We start from the raw sequence: 25740 nt of genomic DNA, 5'->3' as shown, positions 1-25740 counted from the left end.
TAGGCATGAGTGAAAACCTATTATTGGTTCAGTTATTGTATCTATTTTACCATACCCTTTAAAAATATTATAGCTGATGTTTTTACAAGCAAACAAAAAAAAACATTAAAATTATTTGTACGTAGGTATTTATGTGTATTTTATGAAAATATTTTTTTGTGTTTCAGGTGGACCTTTGTATAGAGCCAGGGCAGTCCTTAGGATTAATGATTAGAGGAGGGTTGGAGTATAATCTAGGTATTTTTATCACCGGGGTGGACAAAGACTCGGTTGCTGATAGAGCAGGCCTGATGGTAAGTATCCTATTCACTATATATTTCAAACGTGGTCAAATACTTTTGTCAAAGTACCTACATTAATTTTCATTTAGTTTTTATTTACTTTTGATTTCTGATGTCGACACTTATTTTTTAACATTATTTTTATTATTTTCTTGTTATACTTGTAATCACAGTTTTATATTTGTGTATTTATAGATCTATTTTGTACCTACTTAATAATGGATAACATTTTTTTTTTTTAATTTATTTAATATTTGTATGTTTTTTACAATAAATATACAATTATACATATTATACAGTGTTATCAAGGTAAATAATAATAAATAAATATGGTAAATAATAATAGCTTTTCCTCACCATAAAGAGACGAGGCTCTTATGTTTGGTGAGTGAATCCTAGCTCAATTATATGGAATCATGTAAGTAAGTAAATAATATATTTGCAAAACCAAAGGGATAAGTAAGAAATAGGCAAGATTTATCAATAATACAGTTTCAAGATTTGAAGGAAATAATAATAAGAGTAAGATATGGACTTTTATAGTAGTTTTAGGTAATTTTTTAATTTAATTTTAAATTCCTGAGTATCTTCAATATTTTTTAGATATAATGGAAGGATGTTAAAATATGTTATACCTAGATAGAGATAGGTATTTTGTGTGTGCTTTGTATTAAGTTTTGGGATTTTGATAGTTTTTTAATATCTTGCTGATGAATTGAATTGTAAGTTATTTAACTGTATGTCTTTATAAATTTGTAGAATTGAATATTTTTTTATATATATTGTCTATTGTGGGTACATTGAATATTGAAAAGAGAATCTCAGTAGAAAATTTGGATGGTTTTTTCAATATTACTTTAATTATCAATCTTTGAACTATTTTAAGTGGATTTAATATATTGTTATAAGTTCCTCCCCAACCAATAATACCATATTGTAATATAGATTGTACAATTGTACAATTGTACATCTATACACTGTTATTATTTTCTTTATTCTTATTCTTCTATGTTCACTGCATCATGTATCAATTTTATGTAAATGCCTTTTTAGGCGAATAAATAAATAAATAATTATAATGATGATTCCCCATTTTTATTAATTTTGAATAATTTTTATTACCTTAAAAAGGCCTACAGAAAAGTCCTCGATGGTATATGTCTATATCCTAAGGATAACCCCCAGTAACGCCGGTTACCCGTCAGCTATTAGTGAATAAAAGTTTACACAAGTTCGTAAGTAATATTATTCCCGGTATAATTCTTCTTTAGATCGGAGACCAGATCCTAGAAGTCAACGGGCAGTCCTTCCTGGATGTGACCCACGACGAGGCCGTCAACCAGCTCAAGTTCCACAAGCGCATGTCTCTCCTCGTGAGGGACGTTGGCAAGGTTCCCCACTCCTGCACGGCCTACGACCACGACGCGTGGGAGCCCCTAAGTCCACCTGGGTAAGATTCTAACCACTCCTGGCCAAAGACAAATACACCTAACAACTTACCAACTTATACACCTATCATTATGTTGTACACAGCGCCTTGCACATACAACAAACTGCCATTACAGGACAAGGCAATAGCTAATATATGTATTTCTTCACAAAAAACGTCACTAAATGGCTTAATAAAAAGGACCACAAGAAAATTAAAGACCTTTTGAAATATAACTTGTTATTCTTAATGCTTTTCTAATAGTACACCGAGAAAAATGATTTTTACTAATTTATTTAGAATCTCTTCAAATTATTCATAATCAGGTTAAAAACGGAATTGCAGGCCTCTTCCGTTAAACTCTTAGTAAAAGAGGAATGTATCATCACGACGTCGGAACACGTGTTCTTAAAAATCGTAATATTTTCGCATTTCGTCATTATATATTATCAAGACAAATGCAGGTGCATAAATATGAGGGATTTATTAAAAGCTTATCAGGAAACGGGCTGCAATCCCATTTATAACCGGATTACGATTAATTTGATGTACTGAAAGAGTGCTGAAACTGAAATAAACTGAAACTGAAAATCCACAAACAAAGTCATTTGCGACTCTCGACTTGGACAGGCCCCATTTCTTCACCTTTGTTTACTTGTTATGGAATCCGATGAAACCATGGAATCATTATGGTGATAGCAATGACTAAATAAAATAACTCCTTTTCATTTGGCGATAGCATCACATGAGTGTTAATTTAATGTGTGTTTAGGAGCAGATCCGGGTCGTGCCGCGCGCCTCGCCGCTCCCCCGCCGCGCAGATGGTGGAGGAAAAGGCGCGCTCGCTGCTGCCCAACAGCGAGTTCCCAACGCTCATGTATTACATGGACGAGTACAGCGGGCGCCAGATGACCGTGGAGGCCTTCGTCACCGTGCTACTCGAACTGCTCAACACCACGGAGAAGGTTTTAACTCAAACTGTCATACATAACAGACACAAAACGTAACCTTTTTTACCTCCAATTGTCCTCCAACGCTCTTTAACTAAACTAAAACTTCCGAATCCGCTAGTATTATATGCCTACTGCGAGAGACTGTCAGTTTAGTGCTGCGAATCAAAGAACGTTCAACATTCGACACTCGACATTGGTGTGGACTTCTCGTGAGTGTAATAAATGTCCACACCACTAGAACCTGCTTACTGTGTCTGCAACGGTTACGGTTGTAGGATACAGTTCGTGACTTAACTGTAACCTACAATAAATGTCCACACCACTAGAACCTGCTTACTGTGTCTGCAACGGTTACGGTTGTAGGATACAGTTCGTGTCTAAACTGTAACCTACAATAAATGTCCACACCACTAGAACCTGCTTACTGTGTCTGCAACGGTTACGGTTGTAGGATACAGTTCGTGTCTAAACTGTAACCTACAATAAATGTCCACACCACTAGAACCTGCTTACTGTGTCTGCAACGGTTACGGTTGTAGGATACAGTTCGTGTCTAAACTGTAACCTACAATAAATGTCCACACCACTAGAACCTGCTTACTGTGTCTGCAACGGTTACGGTTGTACGTTACAGTTCGCAACACCCCTGCCATGGGTCATCTTAAGCAGGGTACTCATCTAGCCGTGTAACGTGTAACGTAACTGATACTGTATCAAGTGAGTACGTAGGCGCGAGCCTACTGCGAGCACTAAAGGCGGACCCGGGAGCTCGTAGCTGGATACGCGGTTACCGTGGACGAGCCGTACCCACTTGCAGATTGATACAGTATCAGTTACATTACACGTTACACGGTGCTACACTCTTGGTGAGTACCCTGCTTTAAGTGATTCGCTACGTTTGGTTTGGCTACGATTTAGCAGGTGTGCCTGGGTTTATCGGGTGAGGTGTGTTCACCTTGCCCACCACCCGCATGGCGTGCCAGATCGTAAGAGGCTGGTTTGTGGAGACCCTTTGACCTCTCCAACTGGCCTATTGACCCATCGCCTTGCGCCGCATCGGGATTGATATACAGGATTTTCTAATAAGAGGAGTTATTTTGAATAGCCCGGTATTTCGGCAGATGTTACTTTTGAAGCTGTCATTTTTTGACATTTGACAAGTAGAAACTACGCCATTAATAAAAATGGAACCTTACACGCTTCAACAACGCATTGAAATTATTAAAATTCACTTGAGTGAATCAAATACAAATCATCTTGAGTGATGAGGCCCGTTTCCAGCTCGGTGGCTTCGTCAACAAGCAAAATTGTCGTATCTGGGGATCGGAAAACCCAAGAGTTATTGTTGAAAAGCTTCTCTATCTCCAACGTGTGACAACAAGACGGCGCTACAGGCCACACAAACAACAAAACCATTGATCTTTTACGATTGAATATCAAAATAACACCTCTTATTGGAAAACCCTGTATTTATACGTCACTCCTGAACACACTGATCCCGAGATTCCTACCCACTCCTAATACCCTTTTCCTTCCCAAAACTTCCTCTCCTTACACTCCTTAAAAAGCGCCACGACACAGCACCCTCAAAGATGAAATAGGCCCTGAAGGAAATTATTTTCCTCAGTTCCTCCATTGTGGTTTTAATATAAAAAAAGCTTTTTACTTCAATAAAGGCATATTAAAAACATCTGCTAACATATCATAACAGTTACCAATGGTGTGTTATCTATTTGTTAATAACAGAATTGTAGCCTCAAACCATAGTATAATTGTCACGATAATACATACTAGGGAACCTTGATCTATTAATAATAATAATAATAATAAATAATACTTGGATGACTTGTATAGCGCCGTTTTTGTGCAAAAACACCTCAAGGGCGCTGTACAAACTTATAATACATTTCTACAGTGATCTATGTTATTACTTAACTATTTATGGAGAAAATATACAGTGCAATACTTACCTTGGTAGGAACGTGAGTGAATCAACCTTATTATATCAGGGTAATCCAAGAGTTTTAGAGAATTAAGGCTATTTAGAGGCAACTGTGGAGTTTTTTTTATTGCTTCAACTACAGGGTTTTCCAATAAGAAGTGTTATTTTGAATAGCCCGCTATTTCGGTAGATGTTACTTTTGAAGCTGTAATTTTTTTGACATTTGACAATTAAAAACTACGTCATTAATAAAAATTGAACGATACATGCTTCAACAACGCATTGAAATTGTTAAAATTCACTGGAGTGAATCAAATGCAAATCATCTTGAGTGATGAGGCCCATTTCCACCTCGGTGGCTTTGTCAACAAGCAAAATTGTCGCATCTGGGGCTCGGAAAACCCAAGAGTTATTGTTGAAAAGCCTCTTTATCTTCAACGCGTGACTGTTTGGTGCGGTTTATGGTCCAGCAAAGTAATTGGACCTTACTTTTTCGAAAATGAGGCTGGAGCAACAGTTACGGTGAATGGATTGCGCTATCGAGAGATGATCAATGATTTTTTATGGCCGGAATTGGATGGTATTGATCTGGACAACATTTAATTTTAACGAAATGGCAATACGTGCCACACAAGCAACGAAACCATTGATCTTTTACCATTGAATATCAAAATAACACATCTTATTGGAAAACCCTGTACTTTGGAAATATGATGATGGAAAAACAGTCGCTGGAAAAAGTATCACCACATTCAATATTTTGTTGAAATATATTTACTTTATTTAAAAAAAATAATTTAATACAATTTTTTTAATGGAAATGAGGTTTATATTCCGCTTGAAAATGTTTTCCACTAATTGCAATGCAATGACTTTGCAAACAATTTCCTGATAAAATTTCTCTCTTTGTGCTGCGATAGTTCTCACGATCCTCAACGTTTACGTGGGAATTTTTCGATTAAAAGTAAACGACATTCACGGGCTTGAAGGAATTGAAACGAAGCCCCTTTGATATTCGTTAAATATAAAATTTAATCGAACGGAAAACTAGGCGTCCTTATGGAAATTATCCGATGGTCATCAGAAATATAATTCGTTTTTCGAGTTTAGAGTATCACGGAAATTAGGGAGCGGGTTTTATAGTTGCTGGCGCTGGTTATTGTAAAGCTTCTGTAATGACAGGTTATATAGAAATACCAATATAAAATACCTCCTTCATCCTACAGGTTGGCAGGTAGAATTACACGTGTGTACCAATTACCCTTAGCTGAAATTGCATCAGGAAATTAAAGCCGACGACGTTTTAGGGTTACACTGCATGTAACCCATTTAACGTTGGATATGACGGAGATGTAATTAGTTTAAGTAAGGATTTTGGATTTGGATATATTCACCGTTTTGCAGAAATATGTACACAAAACATCGATGAATTTCACAAACTCAATCAAATTGAACGTCGCAAGTCACTATTTTTAAACAAAAAGGTAACCTACCACTGAAGAAGAAAATAATATTAACAAATCTAAAAGAAACAAGAAACAGAACAAGTCAAAGAAAATGAAAAGATAACCGTCTCAACTGGTAATCGAACACAGGAACTTGTCTTACCGGGACAGAGTCTTTGACTTGACCATTGGGACCTAATCATTGTACATACAATCATATTTGTCGATCTCATATTTCAAATTCAGAATTATTATGGGTATACTAAAATCTCAAATGTTTTTGAAAGGATCAATACGGATGTAAGTTATTTATATTTAAAATTAATCAAAATACGACCTTACCATTAAAATATTTTAAGTAAAACGGGATGAAAAAACACAAAAAACATTTTTCAACCACAAAATTAGCGGTAAGCACCAGATTCTTTTATTAAGTATTTAAAATAACCCCACGGAAAGATCGATATTCTAGATCTGCTAAGGCAAAGTCGATCATAGGTCCGTCCATTATGTAGGGCCGCGCGTCGAATTCGTTTTTACACGACTTCATCACTTATGTAGTAGGAGAGGGGAACAAAAGAATATTTTATTTATATACAGGTGTCTGGGGTTAATTTAATGGAATAAATAATACTGAAGCACCGGATTTTATTTTTCTAGACGATGAATTAGTAACTTCCTGGGGGATCCCTCTAGAAACATTTGAGATTTTAGTATAATAAACCCCACGGATCAGATCCATTTTCTAGGGCAATGTTATTATTTTAAACAACGTCATAACTTATGTCGTTAAGATTCCCACTTTATTTTAGAGATTTGATAAGGAAAATTCAACCGTAGGTCCGTCCAATACACCAGGGCCGCGCGTCGCATATTTTTATGCACGACTGCTTCACTTACGTCGTAAAGATTCTAGCTTTATTGTAGTGTATTGACTCATCTAATTATCTTTTCTACTTGCCCATTTACTTTGTCTTTCCATGTTTTAGTTTACCCTGATGACCGAGTTGAGAGAAGTTATCGCCCCCGAAGATCGTTCCAGATTTGATGAACTAGTTTATAGAAGAGATTTTTCCTTAGACCATCATGTGCGAGTAAGTTTCTTTTACATTTAAACGCTGATCTTTACAATTTAAGTTTTTCGAAAAGCAATTCTTTTCCAAAACATTCTTCTAACTAGTACTAGGACGATCTTTAATATTCGTAGATTCGCAAATCATTAAAAATAATTACACTTAATTAAAAAAAAATCACAAAATTATTTCATATGTTAAGAGGAACGTCTTTTCAAGCAAAACGTTCATTTGGATTTAAGGCCGAAATACCCAACAAAATTGAATAACTCTTTTTTGATCAATGGTTACAGAAAATATACAGTACGGGTGAGTACTGTTTTCTTTATTTATTTAAAAAAAATTAAAATATACGCCATTAAATAATTAAATTTTCATGATTTTAGAGGTAGCTTTGACAACTTTTTGTGAGTTAATGGTAAGTAATAAAAAATAATTTTTCCCAACCTACTGTGCAAATAGATTGAAATTTAACATAATAAAATAAAACAACTGGAAAAAAAGGATAATGTGTCCAAATTTTTATAAACCAAAAATTTGTGTTTCATAAATATAAATTGGTCTTTTTAATTTAAATTTAAGACCAAAAATTAATTTTTCAAAAAAAAATTATTAAAATTATATTTATGTAGCAGCTAAAGTAAACCATATATTTTTTTAAACAATTTTAATTAACTGAAATAATTTCTAAAGCTGCCTATAAAATCGTGAAAAGTCTATTGCTTTAATGGCCTTTATTTAATAATTTGAATGACAAATAAATAAAGTAGCACATGTTAATTTCTTTTGATAAAAAAAAATAATTACTCAAATCCAAATTAAAGCTTCGTATGAAAAAGTGGCGTAGCCCTTCCTCTTAATAAAGCATTATTTTTAAATATAACTAAAACAATATTACATTATGTACATCTTGAATTATTCACTAGACTTTAAAATTGAAGGTAAAAACTAAACTTATTCAATTTATTTTTGTAAAGTGTAAATAGAATTTTCCACTATTGCAATGAGTAGTCACATCGAAAATTAAAAAAAAAGCTTTTAAGATAACTTAGACATTCGCATGATTTTGCAGTTACGATTTTCGTACCAAATACAAACATGTCAATCGTTATTTATGAATTTTTTAAATGCTTCATTCAGTAGATTTTTTAAAAATTTATTTTTAAACACTTTGATAATATGCACGTTTTTATTACTCAATCTTTTTGTAAAGAGTAAAATTCGGTATTAAATAGACCGAGTACTTAAAAGTTTTTCATTAGATTATTTATAAACTGAAAAGCAGCTATTTATTTATACGCAGTAGATGTATTACATGCAGGTGATCCACTGAAAGCTTTGATCTACGAACTAGACGTAATACAAATACAAATATTCCACTCCAACTAATAATATTTTAATACAGTAATGGTCAGAGCTATATTATGATGATGGGGTGATTTTAACAATATTATATATCTGTTTAAGAATAAGGAATTATCAATATAATGGAATTCAGATCAAACAACAAATATTGTTTCTAGATATACAAGATGTATTACATGTCTAATAAATCCTTACTTTATTATTAATGACGTCATATGTACCTCCGGGAGGTCATCGGAAAATGACATTGACAAGTAATTTGGATTCCCGCCAGTTACATCTTAAAGTTGGGTGGTTGCGGCATGATTAAAAAAATTTAAAAACTATTTTATTTTTATCCCGAGCCTTATAAAATTTACTGTATTCCTCATTCTTGATCAAAACAGCACGTCGGTATTTGATCTAGTTTAAGAACTATTAAAGTCCATTACGTAGTGGAATATGCCTATCTATATATTATTGCTACCAATGCACAGCTTTCAGTGAATTTCCGTCTTTACGCCAGTTGTTGATTGAATGCGCTTCTTTGTTTTAATTTCTTCACACGCCCTTAACGGCCTCAGAGAAAAGGAGTCACGGAGAACAATCACCTACACCATCACCACCACATGATGATGTCATCAACCATGCATGATCTGCAAGCGCCGGTAAGTTACGCTTTTCACAATCTGCCAAACTTACAGTCTGCCAATATTACAGTCTGCCAATCTTACAGTCTGCCAATCTTACAATGAGGAATTCCAGTGTGAATAGTCGTGACTTCGAAACAGCAAACGCCGATTCCGAATACATAAGTTTTATTGTAATAAATAATAAAGTCAAATTGATAAATCGATTATTGAAAGTGTCTAAGCGGCGTGGCTTAGCTCGGACGTCATCTAAACCCGATGCAGACCCTATCACGAGTACTTTGACAACTATGGTGACGTCATCTGATGCAAAATCAGATGACGTCATGGGGACGCCTAAAAGCGCAAATCATGACTATTTTTACGAGTAAAAAAATCTTAAAAGTTGCTTTAAAAAAAAATGAAATTGGACTGGAATCCCTCATACCCGTGGCGTAACAGAATAAAACAAATTATAACTAACCAAATTATTGTAAGATAACAAAAGTTTAAAGCGCACCAATGTGAAATGATTTTGTTACGTCACTGTAATCACGTATTTTTATTTATTTTTTGAAACACCTCCGTTTTTCCCTTTCCACATTTTTCCTATTTTATTAAGTTTGTTTTTTTTTTGTTCTTCACCTTTGTACTGCATTTCGATTTGACACACACTTTAATGCTATCAGCACCGACAGGTTGACGGTTTGAATTCCTACTAAATTACTATGACGAATTTTTTTCATTGAATGAATAGTTCAGATTTCTTTTCAGAGAAGTCAAAAATGAACCAGAAAACATCAACTTATAAAATTTTCGACGTAATACAGATTCTCAATTTGTAACAAAAGATTACAACACACAACCAATTTTTACATATTCAATTTAAATCGAATAAAAGCTTACGAGAAACATATGTAGAAAAATATTTGATATCCTCGCTTTCTCGTGAAAAATATTCAGTTTTTAGTTTTTTTTTTCAAAATGATGATATTACAAAAATAATTAAATATTAATTAGTGTTACATGGCTCAAAAGTAAAAACGTTATAAATATATATTTTTTGGATCATTACTTCGTTGATTTATTGAGATAAAGATATATGCGCAAGTCAAACGCTTTGATCATCTTAATAATTCATCTAAGAATTTCGTTCATACGAAAGTAAATCAAAATTGAATATTACGTGTAATTTAAATATTTCGTAGAATCTCTCAGAAAGAATAAATCGCACAACGTTCTCTGTCTCGACACGCAATTTTCTTCCTTCACGTACATGTAACCACTAACACTCACTTTTAATTAATAATGCATTAACTAATTAAAAGTGTGTACCTTTGGTTCATGTAAATTTTTGTCCACTAAAAAAAGCTAACTTGTGTAAGAATTTTCTCAAATTTAATCATGCTTTTGAGTGGCTCATACACTTTTAAGGGTTGATACTGAAACTCGTGTGACCAAAAATAGACTCGATATTAAATTATGCGATCCATTCAAAAACTAAAGTTTTGGCGAGATCACACACATTGGTTTCGTAAATTCGATCACCCTAAGCATGTGCCATTTTTCAAAAGTAATTTGATACATTTTTCTTATTAATATCTCTTCTCAATTTTTGTAGATCTTTTTGCTATTCTTCAGAAAATACGTAACCCATATTATAAAAACTTTTTAAAAACAACTTTAGTTTTTTTACAAAGTTTGCTGTAAAATATTATTAGTAGTAATGGATTTCTGCAAGTAAAAATACTCATTCTATCAACATAATATAACTATCTTTTCTATATCGATGTAGAAACATACTTCCATAAAATTACTTTTCTATGTATTTTCTAAACTATTCGATGTCGGCACACCTTTTGAGGTTCAACATTATTTAACATTGTAAAGGCGCACAATGAAACCTTTAAAATGTTAAATATCTTCAAAAAAGGAATTGTGGTAATCTTTTATCGAGTGGTTTGGAATTAAAAACATTTCATATTATCTATGTAGTTGTATAACAGCCTTTCCAGCATTAACCTTTCCTTTAAAAGTATCAAATAGATTTTTTGAAACTTTTTAGAAACTTCTTTTTAAAGATTTAGGTATCATCATTTTCTAGGAGTGGACATCACACTTATCTTCTGTAGAAATTATGTTTTACAATATTAAATGATTTCATAAATATAATATGAGCATGTCCATAAAATTAGACTTTGTGTAAGTATCTGAAATCAAACATTGATCATATAAGATTATTTATCATAAAATAATTAAATATTCCTATGTTCGTGCCGGACTTATCGACAGACTGAAGAAACTATCACCTATACCACAACCTTATTTTCTAAATTACCCTGTAGTTGTCATAACTCTTTCTCGTTAGACCATATTTTTTCATTAATTTATAGTAATTAGTAAACTAAATAAGTAATCAAAGTACTAACCACTTTAAACAATTATAAAAAAATTTCAAAATTTGACAATTTTATGTGTAGGCAACGAATATAGATTTTTGAAAAACATTCCAGTATTCATAATATGAGTCACATCCATCGTAAGTCCGGCACTTTCACAATTAATTAATAAATTGCATTTTAAAAAGTGGTTTACTGGAAAAGGCATAGGTACCTACCTAATACATACCTCGCTAGCTAGGTACTATAGCACTCGGCAAAAATATTGGTCTATTAACCAAAAAAAGGGTGTTTTATTTGTGATATATTTATTGCTGACGTTCCGACGTTTTTCTTCGTGAAAATGAGATAACATATGATGTTATATATAGATTTATTTTGACGTTGTCCAATTATTTCTAAAAAGTTAGCTCAATGTATTAAAACTAAGATATAATGGAAGCCTCTACGTGCCTTTCCACACTATTGATTTAAGTGGAAGTGGAGGCGATTGTATTCAATATTTGTCAAAAAATAGATTTCTCTATTTTGAATATAAGAAAAAAGCTATATAAAATAGGAAAAGACATATTCTTAAATTGCGTAAGTATTGTGTAAGCTAATTCACCGCACCAATGATGAGTTTGATAACTGTTGCACTCTGTTTTTATAAAGTCTTCATTCCAAAAACCTTACAAAGCACGATTTCTTAAGAATTTCAGTAAGGACTTGAAAAGGTTCATATGAGGTCTTAATGAAGTCTCTGCTGAAGTTCTAAGATATCCTTTAGATAATAGGTTCCTCGAAAGTCTTGTGAGTCTTGGCGAGTGCTCAGGAATATCTGTAAGAGATATCTCTCAGGTTCTTTTAAGTAATTACAGGGACTTATAAATATCTCTGTGAGGTCTTTTGGAGGCCTCTAGATGGTCTCTGTAAGACCTTTTGATAATTGTAGGCAGGTCGATCTTACAAATGTCATCGGAAGTTTATAAGAGATCCTTAGGAAGTTTTCGAAAAGGTACAAGAGCTTTTTAAAAAGCGTTAAAAAGGTTTTCAGAAGTTCTCATCGAGAAGAAATCATTTTTCAGTGTCAGCTAGGTCTTTTAAGCCTTTGAGAGGCCTTCAGAAGGTCACAAGAAGGCTTTTGAGAGATTATGTTTAGGTCCCTTTGTGGCATTTTGCGCCTATCGGAGGCCTTCGGAAGGCCTCTGTTGGGTCTCTAAGGGATATATTGCGCAGTGTGGTAAATGACGTTGATTGTTTTCGCGAGCCCAGGAGGGTAGCGAGGCGGAGGCAGCAGCGGCCGTGGGGGCCATGGGTGCCATGGGGGCCGCGGGGGGCACAGGGGGCCCAGGGCCCGCCGACGTGCGCTCCCCCAGCGAGGATTCCGGCGTGGGACTCCCACCCGGGACCGACCACACGGGCAGGTGAGGCATCCGCCGTACGGTGCGCACTAACCCCCCCTCCCAGCACTTACTGAAATCCCTAAGAAACTATCCCTAAAGCTTTCTTTATGTATTTTACCCATCTCAGAACAGATATCGCCTTCTGAGTTCTGAGACTGTAACGTAACTATATGATTTTTGAAATTACGTTTTCTGAATGCTTTTCTAAGAATATTTATGAAGCTTAAGATAGTATATTCCCCATCAGAAAACACGAAAAATCATTTCGGCAACAACCTGAAATTACCAACTGGTTTTAGATCACGTTCTACACAATACTGTAAAAAGAAGTAAATCCACAAATTGATTTGTTTCGTTATATTATCGTATTCGTATGAGAGAATCATATTTTTCAGTTCAGCTTTCGAAGAATTTTATTTTTTTAAATCTGTTTACTATAATAGGTATGTTTAATAATACACGTATACGTTGTTTCCCCTTTCAAAGGCAAAGTCACGGTAACATTGTTTGACAATACAGCGGAAAACGGAGTACATATTAAATAAGTTACATTTGTTCTTTAAATAAAGCTCAGAATTCACACTCGCATTTGCTCGGCAGATCTGTCCACCGACGACAACACACACACATTTGAATATTCGAGCGGTAAACATCTCACACAGAAACATTAGATCTAGGGTAAAAATTTTTTAGGGAAAAGGGTAAGTGCTCAAAATCTAGGGAATTTTTGTTTTTTTTTATCAAAATTCTTGAAGTTCTGATTCAATTATTTGATTTCTGGCAACTAAAATTCTCTAGAACTTAAAACTAACCCCCCTTAGGATATACATAAATATTCAGTACTTAAGTAACTCATTCGGAAATTTAGGGAGAATTTTTTTTAATCACAACCACTCTTCAGAACAACCGACTGCGAATGAGGTCATTCTCAGCGAGCCGATCCGTTGCGTACTGGATCGGCTCGTGACGGACTGCAAACCGACGGATCGAGGCGACCGATTAAAAATACATATAACCACAAATTTATCTTCTCTACGTAGAAGGCGGTTTGTGGCAGGACAACGTCTTATATTAAAAAATGCATTCCAAATGGTTGAGTTAAATTCTAACTGGTTTCTGATCTTAATATATCAAAATTCAGCCTGCGTATGTTTGTGCTCGCAAAACTCGAAAAGTAGTCAACCGTTATCGCTGAAAATTTATAAGTTTGTTGACATTAGTTCCAGGAGTGTTTAGAAATAATAGAAGAAGTCGGGAACGCTCGAGGAATACTTAACACAATATCTCTGCACCATAATGGGTTTCAGAGGGGAATTAAAGTCGATTAATTAATTAATCAAGTGAAACTGTCACAGATATTCTTAGCTATAATACTGAATTTTTTAGCTTTTTGTGAGTAAAATTATGGTATACAGTAGTGAATGGTTAAAGCAGTCGGAGGCACTCGAGAAAGACATTATCAATAATGAAACTTTATAAAAAAGGCATCAAACGAAAAAAATATTTAAAATCACTCACACCTACAAAACACTATAATTGTACTATTTTTTTCTACTTATTTTACTAGTCGTTAAATTTTTTTTTAAACTAGTCAGCCATTAATCACTTTGGGTCAGTTGTTTTACAGAATTCGAATAATTCATAAATTTTGATTTAATTTATTTTTTATAAAGTTCAAAGTTTTAAAGAACATTCAGAAAAATTTTGACTGACTTCGGAAATTAACTTCGAAATTTTATGAATTACCAGTAAGTTTTTCTTAAATGACGTTAATTTCTATTTGAAGTGATTACGTAGTTCTGTGTCGAGCGGTCCCGATCTTCGTACGGACGAGCGTGTGCAGCTTTCGGACTAGTTGAAGTAAATTAGACGTGATTTGCATACAAACGATAGCTTCCCAAAGCCAACTCCTTTGTCATTAGAATTCACTTAGGCAGATATTCACATGTAAATAATAATGGCTTCAAACAAGCAAAATTTGTTCCGCTGATCATTACTTGGTGATTTTAATCAGTAAATGCAACGTCAACGATAAATTAACACTAATACATCAATTGTTTTATGCATTTAAGTATCTGTTATATAATATCATCTAGGTACATGTAGGTACGTATTTATTTTGGCTGACGTTGATAGCGAGGCGGGAATCCCTTTAATCCAAGATCTAAGGGTAGAATGTGTATCGATTTTATGAAATTTTTGTATTGAATATTTGAAATAGCCATTTTACTATCATCTGTCACTGATTGTTATGGTTAAGTGAATACAAGCTTACGTTCCTTACTAAATTCGCCGACAGCATACATTTTGATAAGAAATTTACCTCCACTGAGTGATACTATGTTTTTTTAACCAAATATACATATGTTCAAATTTTGAACATAATTGTTGAGACTTCGTTATGAATATCCATGCATTGTCATATTGCAAACATCAATTCAATATATTTTTGTATACAAGGAACTCACACAAAGTCCTTCAAATTAGCAATGCAAATAATATTAGTATTATATTTTGCATAGGCTTGAATTTTTCTAGTAATCAGAAGTACACTTAAGAGGAAGCTACAAGCCGAAAACGTTTATATTCTTGGTGTACCTTATACTGTGGGTAATAGGCATTGAAATCGCTTGACAAACATAGTCTAGAAACGTTCAATTTCAAGCACAAAACTGGTTTTTATTCATTATGTAAATAATTTTATAAGAAAGCAAAAAAATTAATCAAGTAAACTGTCACAGATATTCTTAGCTATAATACTGTATTTTTTTAATGTTTCCGTTGTGCGTTCGGAAATTTCTATTGAAAAAAAAAATCATTAGTTTACATTTATATTTTTTAAATTTTATTATCTAAATAATTTTATAAGAAAGCAAAAAAGTAAATCAAGTGAAACTGTTACAGATAATCTTAGCTAATATACTGTATTTTTTTAAGTTGTTTCCGTTATACGTTCATACATTTCTATTGAAAAAAAAATTCATTAGTTTACATTTATATTTTTTATTGAGTAATTATTTTTAAGTCATCAAAAATATTTTTTTTAGTAGTTTACATTTATATTTTTTATTGAGTTACTTATTTTTTAATTTTTATTCTACTCAAGCGAAACGATAGGAAAACCTTCAATTTATCTAAAGCATATTTTTTGGTTTTCATAATGTACACCAATTCGTTGTAAAGATTAATCAAAATAGTGATTTAGCACTAAGCTTTGCCTTAATGTGTTTTTGAAATTGGTTTTCAATAAGGAAGCGAGTTAGTATTTAATCATTCTTCGATGATTTGAAGTGAAATCTGCATCTGGTTGAATTTGATTTAGCACTTCAATGTTTTTTCGGCTTTTTTTAGTGTACAACTTTGTTCAAATTGCTTACAATTTTCTGAGAATCAATGAAAGATCAAACAATCAACGTGCAGTAATAACATGCTATAAAATACATCGAACGTGTTAGAGAATCTGTAAATGTTGAGGCAAGTATGATTATATTATTTCTTAATTCAAGAATGTATGTTTCAAAGAAATATTATTAAATTTACTTTCTACTTTTATTGTTAAATTGCGGAAACAATAAATTTTACTATCCATAAAATATCCGCTGCGCGTATATATCTTTTGATTTTCCGTTTTCAAATTTAATTTGCATAAACGTTGTAATAACAAACAATACAATATTGTAACCAAATCGGATTTTCTTGTAATATTTTCCTTCATGTTTTAATGACTCCTATTATTTAATGTATTCTAAACAAAAAGCAAAAGCGTTGGTTTTGACAGGTAAATTGTTGGCGAGAAAACACAGTTCGGAAGAGAAAATTTGTATGGTTGGAAAGAAGTGAATGTTTAAAAAAATAATAACTTTTTAAAAAATCAAGAGAAATAACGATGCTTTTATTTATTATTTTAATCAAAAGAACTGTGAATGAATGAAAGGAATATTTATTAAAAAATCTACATGTGAAAGTCCAGGCTGGGCGTAAAATTAAATAAATTAATCAAAAATATTTTGTGCATAATTAGGTAAAATGAAAATTTCTTTTTCAAAACAATTGGGAATTAAATATCAAGTTTATATCTTTCAAATTGGAAGGTACCTATAGGTATATATGTCAAGGACTTCTTCAGACTTGTTTAGGTTAAAGTAAAGTTGGTGCAAGTTTTATAATGGCCAACAATAATAAGGTGAATCCTGAATTGTTTGGGAGGACTGTCAACTCGAATGGATAATAATGATTGGCTACAGGTGTAATGTAGGATAATGCACCGTGTTTTTAGTATTGCGAATACCTTCGAATAACTTTCTTGGAAAGTTGAACTGAAACAATATGGATATAGAAGCTTGAAAGCTAAACTAAGCGCTAAATATTTATGATGTTCCGCGTAAATTTTATGAGACTTTAACTGACGATTATTCTCTTCGTACATCTCAGTTCTTATCACTATAATCTTGTACTACAAATCAGAAGATTATCACGGCCTCCGTGGTGGAGAGGTAAAGTTCTCGACTAGCAAGCCAAAGGTCGCAGGTTCAAATGCCGGTGTGCGCAAGAATTTTTTTTTCATTAATTTGTGTTATTTCACAATTTATTTATTAATAATATATAGTTAACTTGCGGCTTGCGGCACGTTCCATATTGGAAGATACTCTCAATATTGCCCTAGTGTAAGACCACCATTCAGAATTAAAACGTTGCTTGAAATGACTTCAGCCGTGTTTAGCGACCAGATCTGAATAGCCAGGTACTATCCCATCTTTCTCTTCCTCATCTCCTTCCCCTCCCCATAACCTTCAGCCTCACAACATACCCCAAATGGGGATGCCAATGATGTAATAGACTCATTGGCTACAGACGGTTGGGAGCAGTTAGGACTCTTGTGCGGTATTCATATATCTTGTCAATGTATTTATTTTCCCTGCAAATAAATGTTATTACAATGTGGAATGTATACAATAACACATTTAAGATCATTTTATTCGTGGCAACTTTCAAAAGTGATACTTTTGACCTCTCTTTCACACAGTTATTGCCAAAGAACCTTATTCGCCTTCATAACTAAATAGAATATTACAATAAAGTGCAACCTCGATAATCTGAACTACTTAAATTGAAGTTATATTATTTAATTATTTTATCGGAGTATCTACTGGCAAAGTTGATCGACAAAGTTTTTTTATCGATAATGTTGGTAAATTATCGTTCCCGAGCATGACTACAGATCGCCAATTAACAAACAACAGTTACGACAGAAACGACTAAGTGCTCAATTTATTCGACGTTAAATGTTTTTTGTTAGTTAGCTATCTGTGGTCGTCTTCGGTAACGATGACAAATTATCGACAACTGCCATATATTGAATACCCTGATCTAATAAGTTCGAATATATGGAATTCAATGACTAATGTCCACGTATATAATATGTAATCAGCCTAACCATAAATAATAAATAGCAATAATAATAGGTTTTGGGAAATGTTTTCCATGTTGCTATCACCAAAATCAACTGTTATTTACATCATTAAGCTCGTGAGACATCTAAAAAAATCGTATAGTAGTATTACACAGCATTCCGCTATCATGTTTACATTTTCTCGAAAGGTATGTAAGAATTTTTACATTTAAATTATGTAAAAAATAAGAATTTATCGAAAGGTTAATTTAACAAAAGTAAATCGATTGTTTTCTAAAGTTTGGATTATCGAGGTTTCACTTAATTGTAGAAAAAAAAACCTTAATTATTTTGATTTGATCGTTGTGTTGGGGCCCCCAGGGTAAGCGCAGCCAGGGTCGCAGGGGCCGGGCCGGGGCGCGCCCCGCTTCCAGTGGGGCCCTCGCCCGCCCCCCACAATGGGGACATGGAGCACCCCCCACAAGGACAGGTGAACTCAGCACCCTTCAGCACCCTCTAACCAGCTTACACATCATTCAATCTCTTTGCATCGTTCTCTGTCTGAGCTTGTTTGCTGAAGTGTTAACGGACAAAGTGAGCTTTAACTACTTTTAAATTCAACTATTTTATGAAATCGCTAGATAAAGCTAGCTAAAAGAAGGAATATTTAATAATGGTGCTTTCTAAATAAAATCTTGTTTCCAGTATTCCCTTGAAGTAGATTAAACGAATTTAGGCTGGCCGCATACATACGTTTTTCGTATTCGATTTCCGAATTCGTTTTCCGTATTCGGACATCCGAATGCACGGAATCAGTAGAAAATACATTAACTGCCGCACACGTTCGTTTTAGTTCCGAACGGAACAAATTACTTACGCACGTTCCGAATGCGAGCCGGCGCGTTCGGAGAAACCGAATGGAAAAAACCTAATGACGTCATGTGGAACGCAGCTATTGCATACAGTTTGTATGTGCCGACGCAAACGTACGGAAATTTCCGTTCGTAATTCAGTGTTGCCAACGGATCTTGACCTAATATCGCCGTTTCTCATACATAAGGTAGCGTAAAGTAGCCGAATTTGCTGTTAGGTGGGACATGTTTAAAATTGATGTTTTTACGTGAAAATAAAAATTTCGTGGGGGGGGGGGGGTGGCTAGAGAATTTGGGGATATGTTTAAAATTGATGTTTTTGAAGTAGCTTAATTGGCGACCAGTCGCCTTTTAGATTTTTTCGGCGCCGATTCTCGCTCTGAGTAGCCTAAATGGCGATATATCGCCCTTGTTGGCTACACTGGTACTGACGTTTATACATTCCGAATGAAGAAAAACGAACGTTTGCGCTAGTTCCACGGAATTCCGAATACGGAAAACGAATTCGGAAATCGAATACGGAAAACGTATGTATGCGGCCAGCCTTAAGAACCTGAACGTTAAACCGAACGTTTCTGCAGTTAGGCCACACGCACTAGACCAATAATTTTGCTGTCTTTGGTGACAAATAAAAGGATAGTGATTTATTTTGAAGTTTTATGCCGTGTTGCGCTATCTCCTCCTTTAACTAACGTTTCGGACTACATTACAGTGTCCATCATCAGTGCAGATGTGTGAAGATGGACACTGTAATGCTGTCCGAAACTTTGTCTAAAGAAGAAGGTAGCACAACACGGCATAATACCCCAAAAATATCACTAAAATACTAGAAAAATCTCAAATCCCAAATAGAACATAGCAAAGTCCTGTCTTAACTCGACCATTTGGCATTTCATCTCTCTGTAAATTTGTTTGTAAGTTCCGGTTTGGGTTCAATTAGGTAGCCATGGTGCATACTACATTTTTATACCACCCGATGATCGTAGTTCCTATTACGAGTATCAAATCAAAATAACCAATATTATGGTAATGAAGAAAGTTTAAAAAAAGAATTATCATCGAGATGGTGACATTTTTTTTAATGAATTGTCTATTCCTTATTTGAAATTTTAAAAAAAAAGTATATGTATGCTTTATAATTAAGTAGATAGGTATTTCAGTACCTACTTAAAAATATCATGAGGATTTGTTGGTATTGATTGATTACATAAGGGAAAATTAAAAGCATACCTTTTTGGACGCGGGGTTAACTACTGTTTACAAAACTTTTAATTATAAATACACATATTATTAGTGTAAGTGTATGAGGAAGCATAATGTAAGCAAAACTTATTTCTTGCTTTGAAAATTACTTGTTACTGCCAAAACTAGATGATGCATTTATACAACAAATTAAGCGATTTGTATTTGATAATCCGTTTTTTTCATTTATTGACAGCTTTAATAACACATGTTCGTACTGGTACCGGTCATATGCGGGCGGTCAGTTTTGTTTTCTAAACAAAAACCCGAACATTTTTTTTTTAAATTGTGTATAAAGGGTTGCTACTGTAATATCACGGAAGACATGGAAGAAAAAATACAACCTTTGAAGAAGGTGTGAATGGTTTTAAAGCTCACTTTATCCGCAACAACACAGTTAAGAATAGTGATAACGGCGCATCAGAACGCCATCAAAATTTATGAGTGTCGACGTTACGTTGAATAATAACCTAACCAACGTCGCACGCGCGTTACTCACCCGGCATTAGTTAACAAGAAACTACAGTTCACTGTTGGATTAGGCTGTGATTTATCATTTGATGCACTGTAAGCTCCGTTAGCGAACGTAAATTTAAACTTCCGTAACGGTTTAAATCCCAAATAAAGTATGGTTGAACTGGCAGTTAGAGGTTACCTCGTATATGGGTCTAAATTAGATTTCGACCATTGTAGCAAATCCATGACATGACCTGCGCGTTATCTCTGTCATTATAAAGATAGAAAGGGTTAGACTTGAATCTAATAATACCTTAAGATAACAATAAAATATAGGGTGATATGTTATGTTTTCCTTGTGTATAAAGGCGTTACGTATAGGCATGCTATTCATGTATAAATAGCTTTAGAAAAACACCATATGGGTAACAGTCTTCCGCACACTCATATCAAAATTATGTAGAGTGGGTTTGTGGACAGAATACTCTAACCATGAAATAAGGATAGCTGAATTTCATAAAAGCTCCAGGCCATAAAAAAGCTCGTACGAGGCAAAAAAAAATACTTCAAAAGAATTGATTGAAGTGTTGCTTTCTGTAAAAACTTAATTCATTCAATAAATTAGATAAAATATAGAAATTTCCATGTTTTATTGTCGCATCATCAATATCAAATGAATTGGAAATATAGATTAGGTCTTAGAACCTAGAACAAATGAACTAATAATTTAGTTACCGGCATGCCTCATTTCACAATAGTTAATTTATTGAAACTATTACTTAGATGCTCGACCCTAAACATCAATTCCTATTACAATTTTTTTACCCTCTCTGTCTGTTGCAATCTATACCATCTCACTTAATCCATCTTCTTTTCGACTCGTCTTGCTACAAATTTTCCCTTTTTATGTATTGAGTTGATGCATAGTTTCCTAACGTTAAACGTTGATAAAGAAGAATGATAAAGAAGCGAGCTACGACCAAACTGCACGGACTATCAAAGCGACGGAGCCAATGAAAGTTATGCGTTTGGTGTGTAGGTAGAAATGAGGTCGGGGTTCCGATGTGTGTAGATGCGATTTTGCATTAGTATGGGTGAATGATATTGGCGACACGTTTGTCCGCTCATTTTCACATTATTAATGTTTCATGCCCCATTTGTTTTTTATTATCTATGGATCGAATAATTGTCGAATAGTGTCAAACACTTATTATATACTTGTTGCTCTAAAAAAAGATATGTTTGCAATACTTTTTTTACGTGACCCTTCATATCATTTGGCCCACGATTTTTACAAATACAGATGGTTTAAATGTGTTTTTGATAATATATAAAAATATCTCGTTACAAAAGATATTTGCATTGGAAATTAAAAACGGTACGAACATATGCATCAACTTATTATCATAACTGACCTTTAATGCATTACAAAGGTCAAATATCCGTTTCCAAACTATTGGACACAATCAGGCAGATCTACGCACGAATCTACTGGAACGTAATTCATGAACAAAATCTATCAAAAAATATTACAACGATTTTCTCAGCATTGACAAACCAACTTCATATTATATTGCAGTACGTTTTCATTGGTGAATTAAATTAGTCGATAAATTAATTAAAATTAATCAAATTTGTTAACGATTAATTTCGTAAATTAATTCAATCAGTCGATGGAAATGCAGTTTCTTCTGATTTTTCTATATTTCAGTTTCCCTTTACATCAATTTATATTTTATTATGTTTATATGGTATTTTATTTAATTTGTCCTTCGATTAACTATAATTACAGTGACGTCACATGGTACAATAAAAAAAACATGTATGATAGGTTAATTATTGTTAAAGACGACGAAATATGAATATACCTACGACTACACATATAATATTTATCTAAAAGAAACTAATTCATAATATGACATTTCAAATATGTCTGAAATTACACATTAAATATTCTTTCCACGCATACTCCATAACGTTATTTGGGTGAAATGTGTTGTTAAAATTCTCCTTAAAGCAGTGTTAAAATTGATGTCTTAAAATTACAATTCAAACATCAATTTAAAGTAAAATTGATGTCTCAAAATTACAGTTCAAACGTTAATTTAAAATAAAAAATGACGTCTTCAAATTACAATTCAAACATTAAGTTAAAGCTAAATAATGTCTTAAAATTACAATTCAAACATTTATTCAAAATAAAAAATGATGTCTTCAAATTACAATTCAAACATTAATTTTAAGTAAAATAATGTCTTTAAATTACAATTCAAACATTAATTTAAAGTATTATGGATTTAAGCATGCTGAAAAACAAACCGGCGCACTTTCTTCACTAAAGCACTGTACTTTACACAAAACTAGAGGTATTTTATATACTTAGGTCACAATAAATTATTGTAACTACATTAGGTACCTACTTACATTTATGAACTCTATAATTCTAGACCCAACATGTGCCTGGTTGCGGTTAGCTCTAATTTGCAAATTTCCACACTAAATATGATACTATGTAGGCACTACGTATACCTAGATATTATATGACAGAATGTAAGAGAAATTTATGTAGGTAATTTCGTAAACCACAAGGGTCAGTTTCAGTAAACTTCTTACCCCACTTTAGTCATAAAAATATGTTGACAATATGTTTTTACTTGTGTCTAATGGATTTTTATTTTCCCTTCCTCTCTTTTCCTACATGAATGTATGAACTCCGTTTGTTCCGTCTTCTACCAATTTGAAAATATTTATTTAATTTTGCTTTTTAACTTTCCTTTTTTATTTTTTTGATTGCCCATTTAAAAACTTTACGCAAACTTAATTTTCTCAAACAATTTCAAATATCTTCCACTTTATACTAATAAAAATCGTTGCGTTCATAAACGGGGTATGTTGAATTAAACTGGGATTTTTTTTTGTTTCTTTTGTTCTATATTCAAATCGGTGTATGTATTGTCCAATTTGTGATTTGAATGAAATCGGGGTATATTGTTCCATCTTGTGATTTTAATCAAATTGGGTATATTGTTCCATCTTGTGATATGAATCAAATCGTGGCATATTTTTACATCGTGTGATTTGAATCAAATCGGTGTATATTGTTCCATCTTGTCATTTGAATCAAATTGGGGCATATTGTCCCGTCGTGTGATTTAAATCAAATCGTGGCATATTGTTACATCGTGTGATTTGAATCAAATTGATGTATATTGTTCCATCTTGTCATTTGAATCAAATTGGGGCATATTGTTCCGTCGTGTGATTTGAATCAATTCGGGTTATATTGTTCCACCTTGTCATTTAAATCAAATCTGGGTTTGTTGTTCTACATCGTGTTTTATATCAAATCGTTGTTCCATCTTGTGTTTTGAATCAATTCCTACCTCCCTCTGTGCGTGTGTGTGTGACCATCCCTCAGGACTACTGCAGTGAAGGTGAGGAGGGTTCCCGCTCGCGGCGCCACTCTTCGCCCGGGGGCTCCCGCGAGGGGAGCACTGCAGCCCTACACCCCAATAACTATGATGACGCGGTGAGTGACCAACTCCTTATTTTTTATTGTGCTTTGTATATCATAAAACTAAATACTCAATGTTGTAGTGGGTTATATATTCTGTTTTGTTTTGTTACTGTTCTGATTTATCGGGTTACCGTGTCATCTCTAATCTGTGTCAATCTTACCTACTTAGTTTTATCTGTCACAAAGACGAGCCCTTACACAATGATTGATATATTTGGATTAGAAACAGTCATGATATGTTAATAAATTGCTATCAATAAGAATCGAAATAAATCTTTAATTAATGGGACATTAGATCCAGAGGGACATTCGATGCAGAGGGACATTACACACACATACATACACACACACACACACACACACACACACACACACACACACACACACACACACACACACACACACACACACACACACACACACACACACATACCTACAAATAATAAAAAGATCGACTATCCGCATCGACAATTCAAAAGCATCATATTTTTACTATGGTCGTGAGTTTGTTTTCTATCACGAGATCAAAGATTATAATAAATAAAAATATAGGTAAGTACATATATAATGTAAACAAAACTCAATGCAAGTACTTTTTGTACTTATCAAATATTTATGAAAGGGTGAATCGGTATGAAGGTATTATTTTTAATGAAAAGGGTGAATCAGTATGAAGGTACTATTTTTTATACATGTCATCAAATAAACCATTACATGCACAGTATACTTATTTTAGCCCGAGTTGTTCTTTGTTCATTCATCTAAACCCAACTATTTTATTAATTCCCCTCTCCGAAGGCCAGGCTTGGAAACAAATTCAATTCCATACTAAATATAAACCAGAATTTCAAACATTTTATTTCGCATACATTATTTTATGTATAATCTGTAAACTTATTTTAAAGTAAATATTGATCTCATATTCTGATTCGGGTTATTTACTCAAAGCAGATATTAATACCTTTTCTTTATGTCTTTTCTCTTTTTTGTAGTTTTTGTATGGATGAGTATTACATTATTTCATTTTGTTCATTCATAAATTCTGATTTTATGTCCGGGTTAAATCTTCCCCATAGGAAAAACTAAACCCTTCCACACACTTTTCCACAAATGATCATCTAGTCAATCCACATTACGCAAGTGCATTATATAAGTATAATAAATACAAAATAATACAAAAACAATACGTCATATCACCAGAGATCAAATGGGAAAATAATTCACCGACTCCAGATATTTTCATATCAGAGGGTTCGGCTCGGTAGAACTTCTAATTGGACCTATAAATCCTACTGATCCCTCAGTATAAATATTTAAAAAATCTTTCGTTATTCTACATGTATTTAAAATGACTGATTTTTGCATTTTTATATATAATTTTTTT

General features: G+C 33.4%; 1 protein-coding gene across 1 annotated transcript in view; it reads left to right on the top strand.

Moving 5' to 3' along the window:
- Positions 1-25363, top strand: part of LOC149424476 (whirlin-like) — a 309865-nt gene extending 284502 nt beyond the window's left edge. Inside the window, exons 6-13 of the mRNA XM_089631069.1 lie at positions 168-293; positions 1553-1731; positions 2483-2675; positions 7040-7144; positions 12750-12901; positions 18651-18759; positions 24258-24368; positions 25349-25363. Coding sequence (XP_089487195.1) covers positions 168-293; positions 1553-1731; positions 2483-2675; positions 7040-7144; positions 12750-12901; positions 18651-18759; positions 24258-24368; positions 25349-25363 — 990 coding nt within the window. The remainder of the gene's footprint in view (positions 1-167; positions 294-1552; positions 1732-2482; positions 2676-7039; positions 7145-12749; positions 12902-18650; positions 18760-24257; positions 24369-25348) is intronic.
- The last annotated feature ends 377 nt before the right edge of the window (positions 25364-25740 follow it).

This window comes from Hesperophylax consimilis, chromosome 4 (genome assembly GCF_061612785.1).
Source record: "Hesperophylax consimilis isolate HC1 chromosome 4, BYU_Hcon_1.0, whole genome shotgun sequence".
NCBI classification, from domain to species: Eukaryota; Metazoa; Arthropoda; class Insecta; order Trichoptera; family Limnephilidae; genus Hesperophylax; species Hesperophylax consimilis.
Note: the sequence above shows the minus strand (reverse complement) of the source record. Positions and strands in the feature narration are given on the sequence as shown.